The following is a 24656-nucleotide window of genomic DNA, read 5'->3' on the forward strand; positions in this document are numbered from 1 at the left end:
TTCTGCTTTGAGTGCTCTTTGCCTGGACATCACCGAGCCTTGCTCCCTCTGCCTCAAGCCTGGTTCAATTACCTTCCAGGAGGCCTTCCTGACCCCCCACCTCCCTACTCCGAAACCCCTTCCCGGTGGGAGGACAGTGACGTGCTCTCTGTCTCACGAGGACTTGTCTGTTTCTCAGCCCGTCAGGAGGTGCCCCGGCTTCCATAGCAGGGCCCGGCACAGACAGGCTCTCAGGAAATAAGTTCTCCAAGAAACGGATTCAAGGAAGAAGGGTAAACAATAAACCAAGGTCCCAGAGAAGGTGAAACGGTTGGAGGGGAGCACAGGGAAGAAATCCACCTGCCGCAGTCGCAACAGCGGGCAGAAGGGGTCAGTGCCACAGGGGTCAGGGGTCAGGGGGCGGCGGTCTTCCTGGTCAGTCCCCGGGCTCCCCTCTTCCGTTTCCTCTCTGCTCTGAGTCCCAGCTTCTGCGGTACGATAGGACCCTGGCCCGATGGGCGCTCATTAGATCCCTCCCACTGCTCGCATCCCTGTGCAGCGCTGGGACCCAGGGTGACACTGTGGGCGGTCACCCAGGAACACAATCCCGCCCCGCGCTGACCGCCTCCCAGCGACCGCCTAACCCCTGACTCCCCTCCTGCTGACCCACTAACCACCTCTCGCTGACCCACGCACCCGCTTCCAGTGACGGTCTTGTGATGACCCCCTAACCCCTGACCCCCCTCCCGCTGACCCCGCCCCATGACCCCTCCGCAGCCCGGGTCGGCTCGCCGGGTCACACCCTTTCCTCTGAGCATGCTCGGAGTACTAACGCCCACGGGCCATGCCCACAGCGCGCGTTAGAGCCAATCTGCAGCCGGTGTGCGGCTGATTGGCGTTCAGCGGCAGAGACCGCGGATCCTGATTGGGCAGGCCTGCTGTTGTGGACGGGCCTACAAGGACGGAGTCCGGAAGTGCAGTCGCGCTGCTCGCGCCTGGGCTGGGGTCGCAGGGGTCGCCGGGGCAGCGAGGCCGGCATGGCGGCGCTGCGGAGGCACGGTAGGCGGGGATCGGGGGTCTGTGGGGACCGGGAGCTTTGGGGGACGGGGACTCTAGGCCCTCGGGACTGTGGGGACCCGGGACTGTGAGGACTGTGGGAACCTGGGGCTGTGGGGACGGAGGCTGTGAGGACGGGAACTGTGAGGACCCGGGGCTGCGAGGACGGGGACTATGAGGACCCGGGGCCGCGAGGACGGAGATTGTGAGGACCCGGGGCCGCGAGGACGGAGATTGTGAGGACCCAGGGCTGTGAAGACGGCGACTGTGAGGACCCGGGGTTGCGAGGTCGGGGACTGTGAGGACCCGGGGCTGCGAGGACGGGGACTGTGAGGACCCGGGACCGCGAGGACGGGGACTGTGAGGACCTGGGGCTGCGAGGAAGGGGGCTGTGAGGACCCGGGATTGTAAGGGGCTCCTCCCAAAGCCCAGATTCTGACTCTCAAACCATTTACCTGCAGGGATTCTGAGTTTCTGGGCACGTAACTAGTGTTATTAAGCTATGGTAGTATTTTTCGCCAACACCAAAGGCAGGATGGATACATTTAATTGGTTAACCTGGCACATGCCTTAGAATGAATGTCAGAGATACAGGGAACTCCAGACACCTCATGGAAAGCCCAGCAAACTTCTCATTACCCTATAATCATTAATATTAAAAAAGGGAAGATTCTATTTTTCCCAGTTTTGTTCAGATATGATTGATATATAGCACTGTGTGGGTTTAAGGTGTGTATACAGCGCAGTGACTTGATGGGCTATGTACTGCAAAACCACCACCCAATAAGTTAACATCCATCACCTCATACAGTTACACAGTTTCTTTTCCTTGTGATGAGAACTTTTAGGACCTACTGTCTCTCTCAGCAACTTTCAGATTCGCCATACAGCAGTGTTAACTATAGTCACCATGCTGTACAACTACATCCCAAGACTTATCTTATAACTGGAAGTCTGTACCTTTTGACCATCTTTGCCCATTTCTCCCATCCCCCAATCACCTCTGGCAACCATCAGTCTGTTCTCTGTATCTGTGAGCTCCTTGTTTTCTTTTTTAGATTCCACAAATAAGTGAGATCTTACAGTATTTGTCTTTCTTTGACTTATTTCACTTAGCATAAAGCCCTCAAGATCATCCATGTTATTGGAAATGAAAACAGTTCCTTCTTTTTGGCTGAGTAGTATTCGCATCTGCTTTATTCATCCATCCATCAGTGGACACTTAGGTTGTTTCCTTGTCTTGGGTATTGTGAATAATGCTGCAGTGAACATTGGGGTGCATGTATCTTTTTGAGTTAGTGTTTTTCTTCTCTTTGGATAAATACCCAGAAGTGGAATTGCTGGATTGTACGGTAGTTCTATTTTTAATTTTTTGAGGAAACTTCATACTGTTTTCCATAGTGGCTGCACCAATTTACATCCCACCAACAGTGCATAAGAGTTCCCTTTTCTCTGGGCTTCCCTGGTGGCACAGTGGTTGAGAGTCCGCCTGCCGATGCAAGGGACACGGGTTCGTGCCCCGGTCCGGGAAGATTCCCACATGCCGCGCAGAGTGGCTGGGCCCGTGAGCCATGGCCGCTGAGCCTGCGCGTCCGGAGCCTGGGCTCCGCAGCGGGAGACACCACAGCAGTGAGAGGCCCGCGTACCGCAAAAAAAAAAAAAAAAAAAAAAGAGTTCCCTTTTCTCCATATCCTCACCAGCACTTGCTATTTCTGTCTTTTTGATGATGGCCATTCTGACAGGCGTGAGGTGATGTCTCATTGTGTTTTGATTTGCAATTCCCTGATGGTTAGTGATCTTGAGTGTCTTTTTGTATAGCTGTTGGCCACCTGTATGTCTTCTTTGGAGAAATGTCTGCTCAGCTCCTCTGCCCATTTTTCATTCAGATTGTTTGGGTTTTTGGCTATTGAATTGTATGGGTTCTTGCTGTATTTCGGGTATCAGCCCCTTACCAGCTATACAGTGTACAAATATTCCTTCCCCTTCAGTAGGTTGCCTTTTCATTTTGTTGACAGTTTCATTTGCTTTGCAGAAGCTTTTTAGTTTCTTTTGTTTGTTTTTGCTGTTGTTGTCTTTGCTTTTGGTGTCAAATCCAAAAAAATCATTGCTGAGGCCCATGTTGTCAAGGAGCTTTTCCCCTATGTTTTCTGCTAGGAGTTTTATGGTTTTGAAGGTTTTAGATATGTTTCTCTTTTTATTTGGATTAGTTCGGGCCATGGTTATTTTTTTCCTCCTCTGCGTTTAAAACAGATGGTTGTGGTTTTGCCCTTTGAAAGGAAAAGCCCAGTGGCAACTCTGGTTAATAAGCATTTGCTTAAAGTAGGAAGAAGAAATGAATTTCTCAGGAAGGCAGAATACAGAGAAGAGTAAATAATGTTCCCAGTCTGTGGCTTCCTTTGTAGAAAAACACTTTGCCTGGCTTCCCCCGTTGCTCTGAGCCCCAGGCGTTAGGACTCACCCGGTCAGCCTTAAAGAACAGATCATCTCATAGTGGCAAAATTGCTCAACAGTCAGATGTTAGCTCCAAAGCGGGCATTACAGTATTTTGATGGGTCCCCAAGCTACTTTTTATAACCCCCACCAGCGGTGGAGCCAGCAGGCTCTGCAGACTAGCTGTGAGGTTCGCGGGGGCAGCCCTGACTGTGGCCTTCACGGGCCCCTGTGGCTGTTTGACCCCCTGCACCCTGACTGGGCCTCCTCTCCTGCCTGGGCTCTGCCCTCATTCGCCAGCACCTGCTCTCCAGCCTTCCCGTAATGCGACCTGGCCAAGCCTGGTGGCAGCGCCCTGCTCCCAACCCTCAGCTCGCTGCACCCAGAGGACTCGACTTTTCACCATCCATCCTCGAACAGGCCTCCTTCCTGTTGGGTCTCTGACAAAGTTACCGAGTAAAGTTGGGCTGTTGCAGAACATCGTGGTGAAAGGCTGGATTAGTAAGTCTTGAAAGCGTCCAAGCAGCCATTGTAAGTGAGAAACGCAATATCCATTCTCCGCATCTTCTTAACTAGGTCTCAGGAGCAGCCGTGCTGGGGTAACAAACACCGAGGACCACTCGGTGGGGTTTTAGCCGGAAAAGCTTCTAAGCGCTTGTACCGGGTTGCGGTGTAAACCAGGGCCGCCTCTTGTCTTCCTGGTCTGCGGGGCCCGTGACGTGGACCCGATGAAGGCCGAGTGACGGTGGAGCAGATGCCCCGCTGGCCACGCTCGGGGTGCCGTGGGCCGGGGCGGCGGAGGCGGCTGCAGGGCTGCAGCGTATCTGGGCTTCAGAGGAAGAGGCCCGGCAGGAGGGGGACTGTGGGGCTGCTAAGCCCAGAGCTCTCCAGCCCGGGGTGCCTTGGGGGCCAGGGTGAGGGCAGCTGGGCGAAGTGCTTCTCTTCTCGGGAGCCCTACCGCGTGCCTTGGAAGAAAGCCCCTCAGCTGGAGCTCAGGGTGAGAAAGCATGAGTCCCGTGGGCTGGCGTGCTGCCTGGGGGGCAGTTCTGAGGCTTCCCTGCAGGTCGGCGTCTGCTGGGTGATGGGGCCTCCTATGCGGTTTGTGGCAAAGCTTCTCGGGATGAAAGGAGGCTGTTGCCTTTGCAGCAAGGCTGCTGGAGGGAGAAGTAAATCTTTACTGTTCTCCCCTTGATGCCGGGGAAGCCTGTGGCCTGTACTGGAGGCCATCCCTTGGGCATCCTTTGGGAGCTTCTGGGTTAACAGGCAGCGGTGGGTCCCGCACAGAGTGTGGTGGGGAGAGCGGGTGAGCATCCAGCACAGAGTTACGGGTGAAGCCCGGTGGGGACTGTGGAATCAGGAGGGATCTCGGGACAGCCCGGCGGGGCGCTGCAGAGAGGGAGCTGCACTGAGGTTCTCTGGCCATCTCGCGGGTGCTGGCCTGCTCACTGGAGGCTGACTGCTGAGGGGTGTCCTCAGTCCAGCGTCCCCCCACCTCCCAACAGGCACCTCGCCCCTTTTCAGAAAGTCCACCGGCTCTGCTTCTGTCTGTTGCAGCTTCTCCGCTTGGAGCATGTGGAGCCTTGTCCCCTGATGCACAGACCCCAGTGGAGCCTGGGGCACTCGCCCTTCCGGGCCCGCTCCACGCTGGCCGTGGACTCTCAGATGGGCGAACGTGAGGGCCATCCAGGGCCGGGGTCCGGGCTAGGAGGAGGACACTGCTGTCATCCCCTCCCTGCTACTCGCGTGTGTCTGTGTGTAGCTGTATGTGTGTGTCTGCGTGTATGTGCATGTGTGTGTCTGTCTGCATGTATGTTCATGTGTGTTTGTGTGTCTCCCCCATTGCACCCTCAGACTTACACTGCCCGCAGCTTCCTTTGGAGTCTCAGACCCATGGGTACTGGCTGGGGTCCGTCTCAGTTGGGAAGACCCCGCCTTCCTTTGTGTGGAGCCACGTGCCTCGGGCGCCCCAGCAGGTGGACGAGCAGTCACTCACTGACTTGCAGGAAGAGCCCGACTCTCTTTATCCACAAAAGTGTCACTTCGGTGTTTTCTTCTGTGTTCAGTGTGATGCGGCAGATCCCTTCTCTTCTGGATCAAGAGCCCTTTTTCCTTTCAGCGATCTTCCAGGACTGAACGTGCGTGCCGCAGGGCCTGGAGAGGGTTAACGCAGAGATGGACCGGGGCCGGAGTGGGGGTGGGCACGGTGCGGGGAAGAACTCCGAGCTGGAGGGGAAGGGCCCAGGCCACGGCATGGGAGGTGGGGAATAACTCAGGGACCAGGGAGGGGGCTCAGCCAGGTGGGGACATGCCCTGCAGGGTCCCGTACCTTGGATGTGACTGGGGACCGGGTCTCAGCTACCTCCTGACCACTGCTAGTGGTGAGCCTCACACTGCCCTGGGACCCGGGTGGGGTCACTGTCACCTCTGGGGAGTGCGGAAAGCCTCAGCCTGTGGCCAGCAGCAGGACAAGTTGGGCTTCGGCACACCAGCTTCAGGTCTGGTTCCTCTGTCACCATCCCCTGTGTGTAACGAGCCCCACGGAGGCGGTGTCGCCCAGGGCAGAGCCAGCGAGGTCAGACTAGCGCCCTCCCTGCCGGTCAGCGCCCGTGGCCGGGCACTGAATCTGTCCAGGAGGTCAGCAGCCGAAGGGAGGATGGAAGACGTGAGGGTCGAGGCTAGGCGGGGACCATTGGGGCGGGGGAGGCGGGAGGTGTGCTGGGAGCAGCAGTAGGTCTCTCTCCCGGGCTTGACAGGTGTCACGCGGGCATGTGTGCAGGTTGCGGCGCACCGGAGAAGGTGCTCCCTGGCACCCTCGGGCCTCGTCTGTAAGGTGGGGGCTGTTCTGTGTCCTTTCACGAGCTGGTCAGTCAGGAGCGGCCGCCGGAGGAGGCTCAGGACAGGCCCAGGAAGGACGGTTTGTTGGGCTCTCGGGTCCTAGAGGCAGGGCCACTCCGGGCACGTGGGGGGATGGCCCGGGGGTCAGGGGACAGAGGACAGGACGGAGGGAAGACTGAGGGCACGGCCTTTACTGGGGTTTCCAGAGGAAAGGCAGGCGGGGCGGGGGGAACACGTACGATTGGCTCCTTTTAGTGATTTTGCCGGGCTTTGGGCGACAGGGCTGCCCCAAGCTGCCGGGCATCCGGCCCTGGTGTTTCGGGCAGAGGAGGGCCACCTCCCCGGGGGCGGGGCAGGCGGAGGAGGCCGGGCCTGGCCGGGCTGTCGGCATAGGTCCCAGGCAGGCTCCTGGCTGGGCCCTTGGCTGGTGGGGGGTTGTCTCTGCCCAGCCAGGAGGCACTTACGATGTCAGAGCATCACAGTAGACAGAAAATTTAAGATGTATGACTACTCGGTGAACAGCAGAGTCGTGAGGATTAACGCGGGTCACGTTCGTGAGGCGTGAGGCCCGAGGCCCACGTGAGCAGCCTGCCGTCACTGTCACCCTGGGTGTGGGACGTGGAAGTGGCCGAGGGGGACCTTGTCGGGAAGACGGGGTGCACGACCCAGTGGCTGGAGAGACGACAGCGCCCGGACAAGGCTTCAGGACTGTGGGAGCAGGACGGTTCCTCAAGCAGAGGGTGCCAGGCGCAGTGGGGGCATGATGGGAGCCAGGGATCCTCCCTGCTCAGCTGGGGCGGCAGAAGCCAGTGGGAGGATGGGCACTTCCTCCCCAACATCCTCACCCAGAGAACAGGTGACCCGGCTATGGTCAGGCAAGCCTTGTGCCCTTTGGGTTGAATTCCAGATCTGTCTGCTGAAAAAGCCAGTATCGATTAAACTGGAAAAAAAATAAAAGTATTGGAGTAAAAGTAATCGGTTATCCTCTGTCTCCCCATTGTAATGAGGCAGCTTTCCGAGTTGCCTTTGAATGTCCCCACAGCCCGCCCCCCCCGCCCCCCCCCCTCCCCCCCACCCCCGGGTCTGTCGCATCTCATCTTGGTGAGAAAACAAGACAGGCTGGGAGGTGTGTCTGCTCTCCCTGCATCTCCTGGGTTAGGACGCAGTCACCAAGCCCAACAAAAACGATCACAGCCTTATGGGCACTTAAAATGTTTCTGAATAGCTGATGGCATAGTAATTGCTGCTTAAAAAACTGCGAGGAAAAATTTTGGACAAAGTTGAGAATTTTTTTTTTTTAAGTGTTAAAGTTTTGGGAGAAGATGAAAGTTCAGTGGATATCTACCTCTTAAATGGGGAGATCACGTCAGACTGGTCATGGCGTAGGATTCCAATTATGTCCCATTTGAGTACTATTTCTGGTCTTATTTTGAGAACTATCTTCCTTTTAATTAATATTTCAGAAAGCTTGCCAACTGTTGCTTAAATCTTAGCTAATTGTTTTTCTGTTTATAATTCTATGATGAAAGTCATTAACAAACTATCATTCATTGAATTTGCATACTATATTGAGCGTCTCTTTCTTGTGAACTGATGCAGTGCTATTATCAATTTATTCCTTTATTCATAAGCATCCACTAAATACCTTCTCTCATTATAAGGATAAAATGGAAAAAAAACCCATATTGAATATTGTGGGAGAAAAAGCTATGGAGAGGTTGGCAGATAAACATAGTCTTTACTGAAAAGAGAAAATTGAAAATGCTGTATCAGATTCCAAGAAATACCCTAAGAAAATTTAAAGTGTCTCTTAAGCTCTACAGATATCAGGTGGAAAAGGGAATCAGTTGAGTCAGTGTTTACTGAGGTTGGGGAACTTCTTCCTTTCCTTTATGATTTGTCAGTGTGTGTTTGTTTTGCAACATTTTCTCTACTATGCCAGACTAAGGTCTGGAGGCTGTCATCAAACAGGGAAAAGGGCCACAGGGAAAGTTTCAATGAATTTCCATTTCTGATCTTATTTTCAGTAGCAATTTTTCATTTATATATGATTTCAAAAAGCCTGCCAACGCTGGTTTCAAATTCTAGATAATCACTTTTCCATTAGATAATCACTCTAAAAACGTACATCATAAAACCGTTTGTTCTGATGTTTTTCTCTCATAATGAAATATCTCGAAGTCACTTTTTAGAAGTTATTTGTTAATATTTATGGTCTCTTTTTTTTATTTTTATGTAATTCCTATAAGCATGTGGCCCCATCAGTTTTACTGTTTCCCATTAACATCCATCCTTGGAAATATAGTTTTTTAGCTAATTTTATTCCTCATGACCCCAGATTAGCTCCACGTGTTTTTTTGTCCTCTGAGAGTTATGCTTCTCTGAGAGACAGTGGTTCATAGGGATGATTTGGCTAGAGAATTGCAAATGACTCAATATCATTTCTAATCTCATCCATTACCAGAAAGATCTACAGTATATATTTACTAAAAATAAATGTATAGTTTTACACCAATGGTAAATAAAGTATATTGTGTACATAGATGTTGAGGGAAATGTGTATCACTTTATCATCAAAGTGAACTTTTTTAAGGAAAAGAAAAATATTTCTGACATTGATGGGGTGGTCTCAAAGATCAGAGGTGGGCTTCACTGGTGGCGCAGTGGTTGGGGGTCCGCCTGCCGATGCGGGGGACACAGGTTCGAGCCCCAGTCTGGGAGGGTCCCACGTGCCGCGGAGCGGCTGGGCCCGTGAGCCATGGCCGCTGAGCCTGCGCGTCTGGAGCCTGTGCTCTGCAACGGGAGAGGCCACAACAGTGAGAGGCCCGCGTACCACACACACAAAAAAAGATCAGAGGTGCTTTTTTTTCTACCACATAGTTTTCATTTTCCTTTGCTTTTTTCAGAATGGAAGAAAAAGTTCCTATTTCTGTTTTTTTTTTTCTTCATGAGAGCCTTTTCTAATAGAAAGTACATGCACCCAGTTTCCCCTGATGAGGAAGCTTTCGCAGCTGGGAGGTGTGCCGGGAGCACCGTCTGACTCAGGCAGGAGCCTGTTAGGCATTCTGCCCTAAGACCACAGCGAAGGAGACCTAATTCCTTGAAATGCTGCCATTAATACCTCTGTTAAAAATGGAGCAAACCCCTTCCTTTTTTATATGCAACTGTTAGATTTTAAAACACGTGACTGTGTGGAAGAATAGTTCAGAATTGAATAGTTTACCACCAGCAGTCAAACTGTTTCCTTTTGAGTTCTTCCCAGGTGTCTACTTTCCAAAGAACACTTTCCTGAAATGTTATTTTTATTTGGCTTGTGTCTTTAACCTGAAATAGCAAGTTTAGATGGCAGTCCTCTCTGAAAATTATATCAAAATGACTTAATTCCCCTGTGACACAGAGACTTGATCTCTCTGTTTGGTATTTCGTCGCATTAATTTCAGACAGGATGTTTTTCTCCACAGTGACCTTTTTCTGTGTCTCTCATGTCCCAGCTCCAGCCGCCCGTTGCATGGTGATTGTACTTGTCTCCTGCAGGCATCAATGTCCATTCCCCTGCTTTTTTATGTTCCACTGATTGCTTTTTGACAGACAGCAGAGTTTCAAGTTACAACCTGCTCTTGCTGGGAGAGGGGGACGGCACAGGCCGGAGGTCAGCGGTTCACTGAGCTCCTGTGGTGACACAGAGCTGCCTTCCTGGACCCAAGCACCTTACTTTTTTGTTTGTTTTTGAGCACAGTGGAAATTAAGCAAAAAAGAGACTTTTAATCTCTAAATTGATTTTTAGGACTATGTTTGCAGTAGGCATGGGGGCGCGCGCATGGGGGCGCGCGCGCGCACACACACACACACATAGAGGCACAAGGCGCCTTTCAACAAACCAAAGCTGACAGATGCTTTTTAAAAATGATGTTTTACTGTGTTCCTACCGTGAAAAAAATAACCTTTCATTTATGTTCTGCTTTTAACGTGAATCCCTAAGTAGGTTTGGCCAGTTAGAATTAAGTCCCTATTTAAACCGGCAAGCAGTTCATGGGGTACCCAGCTCCTTCATAGCCCTGGAGGCTCAGAGAACTGAGAGTCCAGTGGCTACACATTTCTTTTGGTCTAAAATAGCTGGTAATTTGTATTTAAGTAAACTACGAGCTCCGTTTGCGGTAGGAGCCCCATGTGATTGCACAGGAGCGGGTCCATCGTCCCTTTGAAAAGCAGAGGCACTGACCACTGGGGCTGGTGGGGGTCTGGGCAGGCAGGTCCACGCTGACAGCTTGTTTGCTTCAGAGCGTGATGTTCAGACGTTCAGTGGTCTTACTCCCTGCCTTGCCTCAAATGCTGGGAGAAAGTGAAATTCACCAAGGAGCCCTCCAGCAGTATTGGTTGGTAGAAAGTATTCTTTTCATTCTGTTTGTTACACATTGCTCTTTTAAAGCTGATTTTGAAAAATTAAAATCACTTTATTTTTAAAAAGACTGTGCTTTAAATTGTGGCAACTGAAAGTATTAGACATGTATATTTATCAGCAAAATTATTTTAATCTGAGGTACCTGGATATTTGGAATCCGTTAAGACTTACTAGTTAAACTTCTCATTGAAGACACATCTCCCGCTTTTGCTGTTGGGATGCCCGTCCTGACAGCTCTTTGAGATCATCTGTTCTTGTGCCTGTTGACAAGACACTTGATAATTATCTCACGGATCATGGATAATAGGACGTAAAACCTGCATCTCCTCTCAGAGCAGTTTTGTTCCCGTGATAACGTTTATTACAAGTCGTAGGGGTGGGATTGATGGAGCACATGTGCTGCCGGGGATGGGAGCCTGCAGAGATGCCTGGAAAAGGTGTGTTTTTGCTTGTGAGGTTTTTAACACACATGAGTGTGAGATGGAAATCATGCTGCCTCTTGGGTTTACGAGATGCTTAACCCCATTTAGCTTAGGAGGATAAAAGTTCTCTTTGTTTTAGTTTTTGAACTACTATGTTCAATTTTAAATTTAAAACTTAGGAAAATTGTCTTTCCCATTTGATGAAGTGTGAACTGTGCAGACCCTCTGGCCTTTATGAATTAGCACATCTGAATCCGTGCACTGCTCTGCCCACAGTCACCCTCCAAATATTAATCTTGGGATTTAAGCGTAGAGTATGACACTTTTATATTTAAGTTGTACTTTATAAACATTTGTTTTGAATTTTGAGTGCACAGCCTGTGTTCCCTCGATCTTAGATGGTGCGTGCTGTGCGTGCTGAGCCCCCTCCCCCGTGGTGCAGCCGTGGGCCCTCAGAAGCACATGGACATGTGGTGCGTCCTCCTTCCCCATGGGCACGTCCGGTGCTCATGGGGCTGGTTCCCGCTCTGCTTCTCTGTCTGATGTGGGCCCTTGTGTCTGCAGTGGCCAAGACGGTCCTCCTTCGAGCAGCCGTGGTTGTTCAGCCAAGGACGGATGTGACTGGGTTTGTGTTCAGAACGGGGACGCACCCTCCTCCTGGACACAGGCTCTTTGGAGACATGCCGACCCCAGGGCACAGGCAGAGGGAGAGCAGATGAGCCTGGAGCAGCTCCTGGTGCCGGCAAGAGTCACATGCTCTCAGAAGGCAGGGTGGGGGGGCATCAGGCGGGCAGCGCAGGGGCTGGCGGGCCGACAGTGCCCCGGGCCAGGCCATGGGCGCAGGGTGAATGGGGAAAAACAGTTCAGTTTTGCTTTGTTAAAATACCAGGCGCTGCGGGCCATTGGGTGGGCTTGCCTGCTGTTGGCAGTGGGGTCTGGATCTCAGGCGAGCTGGAGGACGTTTCAGCTTTCATCCTGGCCTGAGACAGGAGTGGGAAGGGAGAGAGGCCGGGAGTGAGGAAGTGAGGGCCCTGTCATCCACTCCTGTGTCGTCTCTGTAGCACACCTGTGTTGTCAGTCTTGCAGCCTCGCCCACAGAGGTGTTTCTGCCCATTTTACGGAGGGAAACAGTGAGACTCATAAAGACCTAGGAGTGGCAGAACTGTGGCTTAACCCAGTTGAACCCAACTCCTGGAGGGATCCCTGTTGGGTATTGTGGGAGAGGGGAGGAGCTCTGCGTGGAGAGACCTGCAGGTTCGCCCTGTGCTCTGAGCCTCCTGCTGACCGAGAACCTCCTCTCCTCTAAGGGTCACGAAACTTTGCTTCCTGGTAACGAGGTTGAGGCGGCAAGTATCGAGCCCTTGAGTCTTGTGCTAGATTTAGTTTTTAAAATGTCAGTGGGGACACTACAGGGCCTGGCAGCCCTGAGCAGGGTCCCATAGTCAGAAGACATGGAGAGGGGCCCTGTCCCTGGCAGGGCTGCGTCTGGTGGGGCGTTGGCTGGGATGATGTTTGAACCCCAGCTCTTGCCACCCTTCCCTATCGGGGAGGCCCAGAGCCCGAAGCAAGACCCGGCCAGGCCCCGTGGGTCAGCGGGGGAGCCTGGGTGGCAGATGAGGCCGCCCTTGGACCACAGCCCTCAGACCCAGGCCCCTTATAAGGGCGCTCTCAGCTTCCAGAGCCAGGTGTGAGGCAAGCTTGTCGCCCCCAGACCCCACCCAAGTTGGGTTCTGGCCCCCGGGACCTCAGCACTGGAGCGCTCAGCCTGGGGCTAGGGCTGAATCTTGTCTCTGAGGAAGGACCACGTGTCCTAAACTGTGCTCGGCCCCGGGCGTCCCCGGGAGTCCCGACCAGCAGGACAAATCCTTGTGAGTCCGAGGAGGAACCTGTAGGGGTTGAAAAGAGAAGAAGGGGCAGGAGACGCGAAAGAATGGAGGCAACACAAAATCCTGATCAAGCCTCAAACTTTTATTGCTGCAGTAGCTGTATTTATACAGTACAGAGAAAGGGGGGCGGGATCCAGAATAAGGGAAGTATTTGGCAAATTATCATTGGTGCTGCGTGCGCGGGCTTTCGTTTTAGGCGCGGGCTTTTGTTTTTAGGCGCGGGCTTTTATCTCATTAAGCAGGAAGAGAAGCAGGATGTCGGCCATCTTCTAATGGCGAAAACTTCTTGGCTCCCAACACTAAACCTCCCGACAGGCTGAGGCCCCTGCAGCGGTCGTGCGGGGACACTGCAAAGCCAGTGAGTGGAGAACCAAAGGGCCTCGAGAGCCAGAGGCTTTGCAGACACGCCGCCAGGTAGCTAGCTCCTTGGTGAAAACCCCTATTAACTAGGCTGTAAATACAATTTATTTACGCAGTCGTTGAATTCAGTGAAAGTGCTACGGGCTTTTGTTCTTTTCCTTGCCCCTACACACTACCAATGTCTCAGCTCAAGATCCACGGCAGAAAGCCTAGGCGGTGAGTTCCTGGCCAACCTGCTGTGTGCCGCGCCCTTGCCGCCTGTAGTCAGGGCACCTGTTCAAGCAAAATGGTCAGGTGCCCAATCCACTTCAGTGTTCCCTGGAAAAGGGGGCCTTCTGGGGGCCTGACTTGCACTGGTTTCTCCCCGGGATTGCTGTGTTTTTATGTCGGGTTCTTCGGGCTGTGTGGCTGCTCAGCTGTGGTGCAGGCACTGCTTGGTGATGACCTGTGTCAGGTTTTCCTGTAGTGTTGTTGTGTGTTCAGACACACACGTGTGTGCAGAAGCTTCGGCTCAGAGATGACCTCAGCTGGACGCCCGTGACAGCCGCCGCCAGCCCAGGCGAGTCTCAGGCTCCGAGCTTCCCCAAGTTTGTTTTAGAGCAGGGTGCCCAGTTAGGATTTTACCTTAATATTTGTTCTAGTTCATAAAAATGCTGACTTGTTGATAGTTTGTAGGTAAAGTTTATTTTATCTGCCTTTGGTTTCCCCTGGAAATTGCCACCCAGTCTTCTGGAATAGAGTGTTTTCCCCTCTGCCATTTAAGGAAATACACAGGACAGTTCAATTTCTAATGGAAACTTGGAACCTACCCTCTGGACGTGTCTTTGAGCGCGGGTCTAACGGAACAGCCTGTCTCCCTGTGACGCACGCACTGCCCGGGGCTGTCTGCAGAGGCCTTGGGAATATTCTGAGCCGGGCCCTGCGCTGTTCAACCAGGCAGAGGTGGGGGTTGGAGTCCAGCATTTCCAGGACCCGAGACCGTAAATGAGGGCATCGTTGCCAGAGACAGTTTCTTCCATCCAGGGCCTCCTGGCCAAGCGGGCAGCCAGCCATCAGGCCACCGGGCCAGCGGGCGGGTGGCATCAGGACCCTGTGCTCCTCCCAGGTGCCCGGCCAAGCACTGCCTGGGCTTGAATAGTTTTCTGAGAAGGCCTTTCGTGTTTTTAGACCCAAGTTGTGTTTTTTCCATCTAGTACCAGTTGGAGGGGGTGCGAGGGCTGTCTGAGCACATGATGAAATGAGGAGTGGTCTGCGTCTTTAGGGTTGTGCCTCCCACGTGGGGACAGGACCCTGCCCTCTGTGACCCACAAGCCACTCAGTGTCCCCTTCAGACTTCCCCTCTCACGTCACCGCGTCCTCAGTGGCCCAAACGTACATCCTCCACCTCATCATCTGAAGAACTCAAACCCTTCTCCGGGGTCCCGATTTCTGCCCCACGGTGCTTGGTTACTCCAGAGCAGCTCTCTCTCTTTGCTGATTTGTTTCTGAATTTAATGAGGTTAAAACAGGTTCATTGGGTGAACCTTTTCCCCTCACCTTTTCTAGGATGCTCTTTTGAGATTGTACCTGTTCGTTGTTCACACTTAAATCAGGACAGAAATATTTATTCATTGTGGCAGCTCTTCCCCTCCAGTTAGATCAGAATGTAAACTAAAATAAACCAAATGAAGACTCTGCACACCCTTGTGAGAACCTAGCTGGCTGTGCTGGTCCCCGGCGGGTGCCCTGGAGGGAGGAGCCAGGGCTGCCTGGGGCCTGCCCAGCGTATCTGCTGTGAACTGACGTGGACCCAGCCTGTCTGGGGCTGCGCTGGGGCCCAGGACCTCAAACCCTGATCCTCAAAACACCTCGCAGTCTGTGCTTTATACATACATTCAACCAGAGACAAGGTGAGGGAAGAACAGAACTGTGAGCCCAAGTGCGGCCCCCAGGTGTGAGCACAGGTGTGAGCGGCTCCTACCTGTGCTCACACCTGTGGGGGCATCCAGTGCTGGGGGGACAGTCCCCCTTTCAGGGGACAGTGATGAGGGGTCCTCTGATGGGGATGGTGCTGGGGGTCCCCCGAGGGGGACAGTGCTTGGGGGTCCCCTGATGGGGATGGTGCTGGGGGTCCTCTGAGGGGGACGGTGCTGGAGGGTCTTGGGGGGACAACCCCAGTGGTGTCCTATAGGGGGGCAGTCCTGAGGTAGTGATGTCGTGATATGTCTTCGTTTTCTATAAAATCCATTTGCAATTTAAATAAAACTGCCATCAGTAATTCTTTTCCTTTCTTTTGCAAATTGATGCCCCTGTAGTGTTTGTTGGAAAAGTGCTGAAGAAACTGTATCCTGAGGTTCCACGTGGCCAAGAGAAGAGGGCCCCGGTGAGTCCAGCCTGCAGAAACCCACCTGAGAAAGCGGCTCCTGAGAGAGTGAAGGGCAGGGGCATCCCCCCCGTGACAGGTGAGGGCGGGTCCCTGGACATTCCCCAGGAAGCACGCGCCTGGCCTCAGGCCACTGGGGTGTCACCTCAGGGGACGGGCAGGTGTCGCTCTGCTCACGCTCTGGGAGGACAGTTACTTCACTTGGGGAGGGAAGAAGCCAGCATCGGTGCCCCCAGCTGGGGACGAGGTCAAGTCCGCCATTGGTGTTGAGTTCATCTACATGCTGTTCCCGGTTGCAGAGACTGGACCCTGCTGCCTGGTCTCTCATCTGCCCTGTTACCCTGCCCCAGTCCCTGTCCACCCAGGACACGCTCCTGACGTCTCTCCTGTTTTAGTCTCCTGTCCATTGCTCTTCACAGATGTCTGTCCAAGATCCTCACACAGTGAGGTGGTCGGCCGTGGAGGCTCCTCTCACTCTGGTTCCCCATCAATGCAGCGGTGTTGCCTGACATGGGGCCACTAAGTGGGACACACGGAAAGAGGCCAGGCGAGGTGGGGGCAGCCCTGGCTGCAGCCTCTAGTGCCCAGGTGGACGTGAGAGGGCAGAGTTCCCAGCACCCTTTCTCGGGTCAGTTCCGTTTCTCTTTGGCAGTGGCCCCTCACGGGGCTCTGTCCTGAAGTGATTCTGTTCCTGAGCGCTGGTCTGTCCTGCTGGCCTGGCCCGGTAACCTTATGTCCACAAATCCTGACCCTCCCTGGACCAGATCTCAGCGGCAGGCCCGACAAGCCCAGGGCATGCCTGCTGCCCACAGGCTGGATCTCCAGAAATAATCGTGCCCACGCCTGTTTCACCCATGAGATGGCCAATGCCTGCGGACGAGGGGAAAGCGTTCCCCCCCAGAATGGGGGGCTGCACAAGCTTGTCCTTCAGGATGAACCTGGGGCTGCCGAGTTCCCTTTCTGTGTCCTCATGTGCCTCGGTGTGGTTGGGGTGCTCTGACCCCCGTGTAGCATCCCCCCAGGACCACCACTCTCTGGCGCACCTGCTGCTGTTCTGACAGAGAGCCTGCCAGGTGTAGGGTGGACTCCCACCCCTGGAGTCACACTAAGGAATAGTGGCTACTATTTAATGCTGTTTTACCTTTCAAAGACCATACTGTCGTGGGCTGAATTGTATCCTCCATAATTCATACGCTGGAGCCCTGACCTCAAGATGTTGACTGTGTTTGGAGACGGGGCCTTTAAAGAGGTGATTAAGTGAAACGAGGCCATTAGGGTGGGTCCTAGTCCAATGTGACTGGTGAGATCAGGAAGAGATCAGGACCCGGACACACACAGCAGGATGACTGCATGAGGACACGGGGAGAAGACAGCCATCCACACGCCAAGGAGACAGGCCTCGGAAACCAGCCCTGTGACACCTCCATCTCGGACATCCAGCCTCCAGAACCAGGAGAGAAGGAACACCTCTGCTCAAGCCCCCACCTGTGATGCTGCCCAGAAAACTAACGTGACACCCGTTCCACCTGCGAAGGACGCACATGGTTTTGAATAAGCACAGCACAGCTTAGCAAGGCGGGAACCGTAGGGAAGACGTGCCGCCTACGTGAGGAGCAGGCATCCCTGGGCGTTCCTGGTTTTCTGTCCAAGTTTGACTGAACCAATGTTCTTAGTCTTTTTAAAAATTTTGTTTTTAGGATTTATTTGCATTTTCTTCCCTCTTCTAACTTGACGGTTTTAACAGTGATTATTCACTAATAGTAATAATCTGGGTGGTGTCTTTCCACGGAAGCTCCAGGTTCAGTCATGTCATTTCAGCAGGCGGCTGTGAGGTGCTGTTGTTGTTCAGTATGAAGATGTTGAACTAAAAATCAAGATGCTGATGTAAAGTTGGTTCAGAATGTACGATTACGTGAAATGACCCGTATGGAAGGTTGAGAAGCTTGTTCCATGGAGCAGATGCCTGGTGTGAGTGGATGAGGGGGCCCTGAGCATGGGGAGCCTCCATCACGTCCGCCAGGAGCTGGGGGTGGGCCTGAGCTGTGATGGGCAGTGGGGCACCCATGGTGCTGACTGGTGATCACACCGTGGTGGCTGGTGCCGGCGGCTTTGTGGCACAGTCGGAGGATAGGACAGGATGGACGCCAGTGCCCGGATGGAGTTGGCCCAGCCAGCATGGTGATGGGGCCAGAGGAGAGGTCCCACGAGGACCGCAGGTCAGGTTTCAGCCCATGTTCTCGGTGGACCTCTCCACCCATGTGATTTCTCAGACTGCAGGCTCTGCGTGTGGTGCTCGCTGTCTAAGGCAGTGCAGTGTGCCTTGCACAGTGTAGACTGGCCACCTGCCGTGGCCTAAACTAAGGGGGAGTGTTTAATGAGGATGTGGTGTGACCAGGGCAGTCTCACTGGGTCCTAGAGGGGTGTCCAGTTGCTGCATTTCTGCACACCCCACGCTTTCTCCCCTTCCAGAGCACCCTCTGGCCGCCAAGCATCCTGGAAGGGGGAGGGGTCTGGTGGGCAGGACCCCCACACCCTTTCTCATGGCTTCAGGCAACAAATAGAGGAGGCATTTCTGATAATTTTAGTATTTCACAGATGCAAATGAGCCTAACTTATATGCTCTTTTCTGAAAACTCCATACAACATGCAGCAACTTTTTTTTTTTTTTTTTGCGGTACACGGGCCTCTCACTGTTGTGGCCTCTCCCGTTGTGGAGCACAGGCTCTGGACGCTCAGGCTCAGCAGCCATGGCTCACAGGCCTAGCCGCTCCGCGGCATGTGGGATCTTCCCGGACCAGGGCACAAACCCGTGTCCCCTGCATCGGCAGGCGGACTCTCAACCACTGCGCCACCAGAGAAGCCCTGTTTTTTAAAGATAAAATTCATTTAATCTAAAGTTTACCATAACCATTTCAAAATGTACAGTTCAGTGATTCTTAGTATACTCACAATGTTATGTAACCATCACCAATAATTCCAGAACATTCTTTTCACCCCAAAAGAAACCCATATCCATTACAGTCATCCCCATTCATGCCTCCCTGCTTTTTGTCTCTACAGATTTGTGTATTCTGGACATTTTGCCTGAGTGGAATTGCATAATAGGTGACCTTTTGTGTCTGCTTCTGTCACTTAGCATGTTTTCCAGGTTCATCTGAATTGTAATGAGTATCAGTGCTTCATTTCTTTTTGTTGCTGAATAATATTCCATTCCGTGGATATATCACATTTTGTTTATCTGTTCATCGATAGATAGCTATTTGGGTTATTTCTACTTTTAGGCTTTTATCAATAACGCCACTTTGAACATCCCTGCACAAGTGTTTGTGTGGACATGTGTTTTCAGTTCTCTTGGATATAAACCTAGAATTGGAATTGCTGGGTCATGTGGTACTCCTATGTTTAACATTTTGAGGAACAGCCAAACTGTTTTCCACAGCAGCTGCACCATTCTTCATCACACCAGCCATGCGGGGGGAGGGGGGGTCCAGTTTCTCCACACCCTTGCCAACACTTGCTATTTTCTGTTTTCTTACCCTACTAGGATAACCATCCTAGTAGATGTGAGATTGCACCTCACTGTGGTTCTGATTCCCATTTCCCTGATGACTGGTGATGTTGAGTGTCTTCTCATGTGTGTGTTGGACATTTGTGTATCTTTTTTAGAGAAATGTGTATATAAGGTCCTTGGCCCATATTGTAATTGGATTGCTTGTCTTTTTGCTGCTGAGTTGTAAGAGGTGGTCATAATCTGGACACAAGAGCTTTATCAGATACATGATTTGCAAATATTTTCTCCCATTCCATGGGTTAGCCTTTCACTTCCTTGATGGTGTCTTGAAGTATAAAACATTTTAATTTTGATTAAGTCCATTATATCTATTTCTTCTTCTGTTGCCTGTGTTTTTGGTGTCATATTTAAAAAACTGTTGCCAAATCCAAGGCCACAAATTTTACATCTAAGGTTTCTTCTGAGTTTTATAGTTTTAGCTCTTACATTTAAGTAATTTATCCATTTTGAGTTAATGTTTGAATATGGTGTGAGGTAGAGTTCCAGATTCATCCCTTTGTCTGGATATCCAGTCATTCCAGCACCGCTTGCTGCAGAGACTGTCCTTTCTCCACTTGGCACCCTTGTCAAAAATCAATTGGCCAGGGCTTCCCTGGTGGCGCAGTGGTTGGAGTCCGCCTACCGATGCAGGAGACACGGGTTCGTGCCCCGGTCCGGGAAGATCCCACATGCCGCAGAGCGGCTGGGCCCGTGAGCCATGGCCGCTGAGCCTGCGCGTCCAGAGCCTGTGCTCCGCAACGGGAGAGGCCACAACAGTGAGAGGCCCGCGTACCGAAAAAAAAAACAAAACAAAAACAAAAATATCAATTAGCCATAGATGTTTGGGTTTATTTCTGGGCTCTCAATTCTGTTCCATTGGTCTCTATGTCTGCCATTATGCCAGTACCACACTGTTTTAATTACTGTAGCTTTGTAATAAGTTTTGAAATCAGAGTTAAGAGTCTTCTAACTTCGTTGTTTTTCAAGATTGTTTTAGCTATTCAGGGTCCCTCACAATTCCATATGAATTTTAGGATCAGCTTGTCCATTTCTGGAAGAAAAAAAAAAGGGAAGTTGGAATTTTGATACAAATTGCACTGAATTTGCAGAACACTCTGGGGATTAGTGCCATCTTAACAATATTAAGTTGTTCAATCCATGAATTTCGTCTAGTTTTCCATTTAAGTCATTTTTAATTTCTTTTAACAATGCTTTGTAGTTTTCATTATAAATTTTATACTTAAAAAAATTTATTCCAAAGTATTTTATTCTTTTTGATACTATTGTAAATGGAATTTTTCTTTTTGGATTATTAATTGCTAGTATATGGGAATACTAATAAATGCTTTGACCTTGCATTAGGCAGTGGTTTCTTAAATATGGAAATATAGATTTTTGTATGTTGGTCTTGTATCCTACAACTTTGCCAAACTTAATAGCTCTAACAGGTTTTTTTTGTGTATGTGGATTTTTCAGGGTTTTCTATATACAAGATCTTATCTGTGAGAAGAGATGTTTTACTTCTTCCTGTTCAATCTGGATGCCTTTTACTTCCTTTCTTTCTTGACTAATTGCCTTGTCTAGTACTTTCAGTATAATGTTGAAATGAAGTGGCAAGAATGTGAATTGTAATCATTCCTAATCTTAGAGGGAAGCAGCCAGGCTTTCTCAATGGAGTATAATGTCAGCCGTGTGTTTTTCATGCTTTCTCTATTGAGTGTAGTGCCAGCTGTGGGTTTTTCATGCATGCTCTTTGTCATTTGAAGTTCCCTCTAGCCCTAGTTTCTTGAGTGTTTTTTAATCCTGAAAGAGCAACATATTTTTTGAAGCAATATGTCTTGGGAATTTTGAAGAAAAAAACAATTCATTTGCAGCTAGAAAAGAGAAATCTTGGCTAAGACAAAACAATGAAATCACAATCAAATAGACAAATACAAGTTTGTGTGCAGGTCATATGAAACATTCTGTAAAGGTCATCTGAGAATTTGCTTGAAGGCTTGATGCTTGTGGAGGACACAGTTTTGCGATAAGCAGAGCTGCAGGTGTGTCCAAGTCTTTTCAGTGTTGGAAGAAGCAGCCAAATGAGGAAAGGGGCCTTTGTCAGTCAGTCTGGATGAGGTTGAGAAAATGTTCTTTGTACAGTTAGGACACAGCATGGTGATTCTGATAACTATTTGTTCACTTTACGGAAGTGCATCTGTTTGTTTGTTAGTTTCAAAAGGGCATTGGTGATTCCATTTGTTTCTTAAAGATGAGGGCATGATCTGTAAACGGCCACAACAATCGGTGTGGTAGCATTTTGATGAATTTCCGTCACCCAAGAGCCCACATTGGACCCTTATTCTTTGTTATTGCTTTATATCTGTATATATTTTAAAGAGCCAGGTAATCCAGAAGAATTATAAAAAACAGCCTTGTGCCCCGAGCTCCGTGACACAAACACACGATCGTGAAGGCTGCGGGCCGTCCCAAGGGTGGCTTGGTGGCGGTGCCCTGGTGGAGGGTGCGCGTGTCTGCTTGTGGGCAGGGGGCCATGTGGACAGGCACAATGCAGGGGGAGTCAGTGGTTAGGCATGAAATCAAGCTCAAGTGGGTGTCCTGCAAATCAGACCCAGAGCCAGAAAGGTGAGAATTATGAACCTCGGATCTCAGCCAGCTGATCAACGAGAGGAGAGCTGATTAAGTCGCCTCTTCTGAAGCCTCGCGGCCAGCCCGGTGTTCCTAGGGAGACGGTGGCCTCTGTCAGCAGTGAAGGGGGTCCTGACATGCCTCGTCCAGATCCCCAAGCCCCACCCTGCGGGCCCGATGTGTGGGCGAGGGGATGCTGTGGCCCTGCTGAGCCCCGAGCCCTAAGCAGTGAAACACAACATCTGACTGCCGTGCAGCGATGAGCCATCTTCTACCAGAAGAGACAAGGGAAACCCGGGCCGGGAAGCTGCGCTCTGTGCCTGTCCACCCTGACACAGGCAGCAGATCGCCTTCCTCAGCCCGCAGGCTTGGCCTCAGATGAGTGTGTGCTCGGCATGGGAGCAGTGGGAAGAGCTCCGCCCTCAGGTGCATCCTTGCCCTTCATAACAGGAGTCAGATCCTGCCTCGGGTCCACGGCGCCGCCTGTATTCATCCTGATACTTAAGTGAGCAGTAGTGTTTCCAAGTTCTGTTAGCTGATTAAAAGCTCCCAAAAGTATTCTGTGAAAAATGATCAAATGTTGATGTCACCCGACAGGGGATGGTCTGCCTGGAAGCACGTCCCTGCTCTGCCCTTGATCCTGGCAGTAACGACACAGTCGTTAATCAACCGGATGGATAAGATTAACATAAGAACTACATTCTTGCCCCTTAGTTTCACAAAAGTGAAGTATATTGATGGCAGAAGAATTTGAAAATGTTCCAAAGCTTTTACAATTTAAATGTCTCTCAACCACACATTCTATGTGCATTAGTGATTTTGCTCAGTCCTTGTCGTTGTTTTTTAAAGTAAAATATTCATTTTTCTGAGAAAGACTAATTGGGATATCCACTTGTGTTGGATAAAGGTTACTTTGCCATATCTTGAATGAGAACATGAAGTTTAGAGCGTCGATCCTGCCCAGTGTTGAGAGCATGGCAGCAGCACCGGAAGCTGCCTCTCCGGATGGTGCAGCTCAGCAGATCCACTTCCAGGAATTTGTTTGGAGGAACCCTGTGGTCAGTGGTGCAAAGTTATGTACAGTCAGGATGGTCATAGCAGCTGCTTGTAATAGTGAAAATTTAGAATCAACCTCCATATGCAGAATTTAGGACAGTGGTTAAATTATAGTTAAATTTGCCAATAACATGGAATATCACGTAGCCTTTAAGAGTATGTAAGATTAAATGTATCTTAATATTTTATCATATTCACTTTTGAATGATATTATACATATACTATATACATGTATAATGATGCGTGATCCCATTAAGGCGTGTGTGTGTCTGTGTGTGGCGTGATCCCATTAAGACGTGTGTGTGTCTGTGTGTGGGTGTGAACAGACAGACACACCGCATACATATTGTTAGCATATAGAGAGAAAAAGGTCCAGAAGGTTATGCACCAAAATGTTGAGATTCGTGTTGTGGTCATGAGGGGTGTGTTACGTGGAGTCTTTTTATTTTCTGCTTCTTATTCATGAATTAGTTATGTTTTTATACCATATTATAAAACCCCAGAAGTTTACATAATAAGTAACAATGTGAATTTAAATAATCATAGCTCACCCCTTGTCTCCCTGTCTGGGTGTAGAGCTTAGTGGCTCTGCTGGCAAAATGCTTGGCTGACTGACATCAGTATTTACGGCTCTGGCTACCCATCTTCAGTGAACGTGGCTGGAGAAGCTGCTCGGCAAGTAGACGTCTGATGACATCTGTCCCTGCTTCTTCCTACAGGTGGTGACACTCGTGTCCAGCCTGCGCGACGGCTCTACACCGTGGGCCTGCCTCCTGAGGGGTGGGTCCCCCCTCCGCCGGAGGCCCCCAGCTGCTCGAGTCCTGAGAGCTCCTCCAGCGGCGAAGACATAGGAGGTAAGACCGCTGACAGCCTTCGGGGTCTTCCAGGGTCGTGACTGCATCTGAACTTTAACGGGGCTGAGCGTCTCACTGCTGTGTGGTCTGCAGTCGTCAGAGATGCCTGTAAGATCCACAGCAGGAAAAGCTCAGGCTGGGAGGAGACTTAAGGCTGGAATGTGATCACAGCCCCATTTGTTACAAGTTAGGGGAAGTCTGGCGTTAATACATCGAAATGTGAAAGTGCTTCTCTTGTTAAGTAGGACTTTTTTTCTTGATTTTCCAATTTTTTCAAAATTTCTGAGATTGCATATCAACTTTGTAATGATGAAATAACTTATGTTGCATCTCTTGTGGAAAATTGAATGATGATATTTGCTTTTGCTGTTGGATGTTTTGTGAGTGAAGGAAGATCAAGGGTCAGGTGCTCTGGGGGTGCAGAGGCTGCACGTTACATTCTTACTGTAAAAAGTCAAATGGTAGTTTTTTCCCCTTTTAATTCATCATTTCGGAACTTCCTTAAGAGGAATTTGGAGTTTTCCCCAGTTGATTTTTGACAAGTAAAAACTAAGAAACTCTGTACCGTAAACCTTAACTTGAATATCAAGAAAATAGGATCTCCTGGTAGATTGATCTTTCTGACTTCCTAATTAAAGCATCAGAAACCATAAAACCAAAACTGGGATAGCTAAGCAGTAATATAGTCATCTATTCAAGCCCTGTTGAATATCTTTGGAATATAATTATTGGATAAATAGATTATTTCATTCAGAAATTAAGCTATGTTCTTATAAAGATAAATTACTTTGGTGACATACTCCGTTGTGTACTTAGTATATTCAATGAAAAAATGCGGA

At 50.5% G+C, this 24656-nt stretch overlaps 1 protein-coding gene across 1 annotated transcript in view; it reads left to right on the top strand.

Annotated features, from left to right (window-relative positions):
* Positions 1 to 924: 924 nt before the first annotated feature.
* The window catches only part of ERICH1 (glutamate rich 1), a 47743-nt gene continuing 24011 nt past the window's right edge, over positions 925 to 24656 (top strand). Inside the window, exons 1-3 of the mRNA XM_032618597.1 lie at positions 925 to 1038; positions 15662 to 15808; positions 23683 to 23817. Of these exons, the coding sequence (XP_032474488.1) occupies positions 1017 to 1038; positions 15662 to 15808; positions 23683 to 23817 (304 nt within the window). The 5' untranslated portion in view covers positions 925 to 1016. The remainder of the gene's footprint in view (positions 1039 to 15661; positions 15809 to 23682; positions 23818 to 24656) is intronic.

Source organism: Phocoena sinus, chromosome 21 (assembly GCF_008692025.1).
Source record: "Phocoena sinus isolate mPhoSin1 chromosome 21, mPhoSin1.pri, whole genome shotgun sequence".
Taxonomy (NCBI): Eukaryota; Metazoa; Chordata; class Mammalia; order Artiodactyla; family Phocoenidae; genus Phocoena; species Phocoena sinus.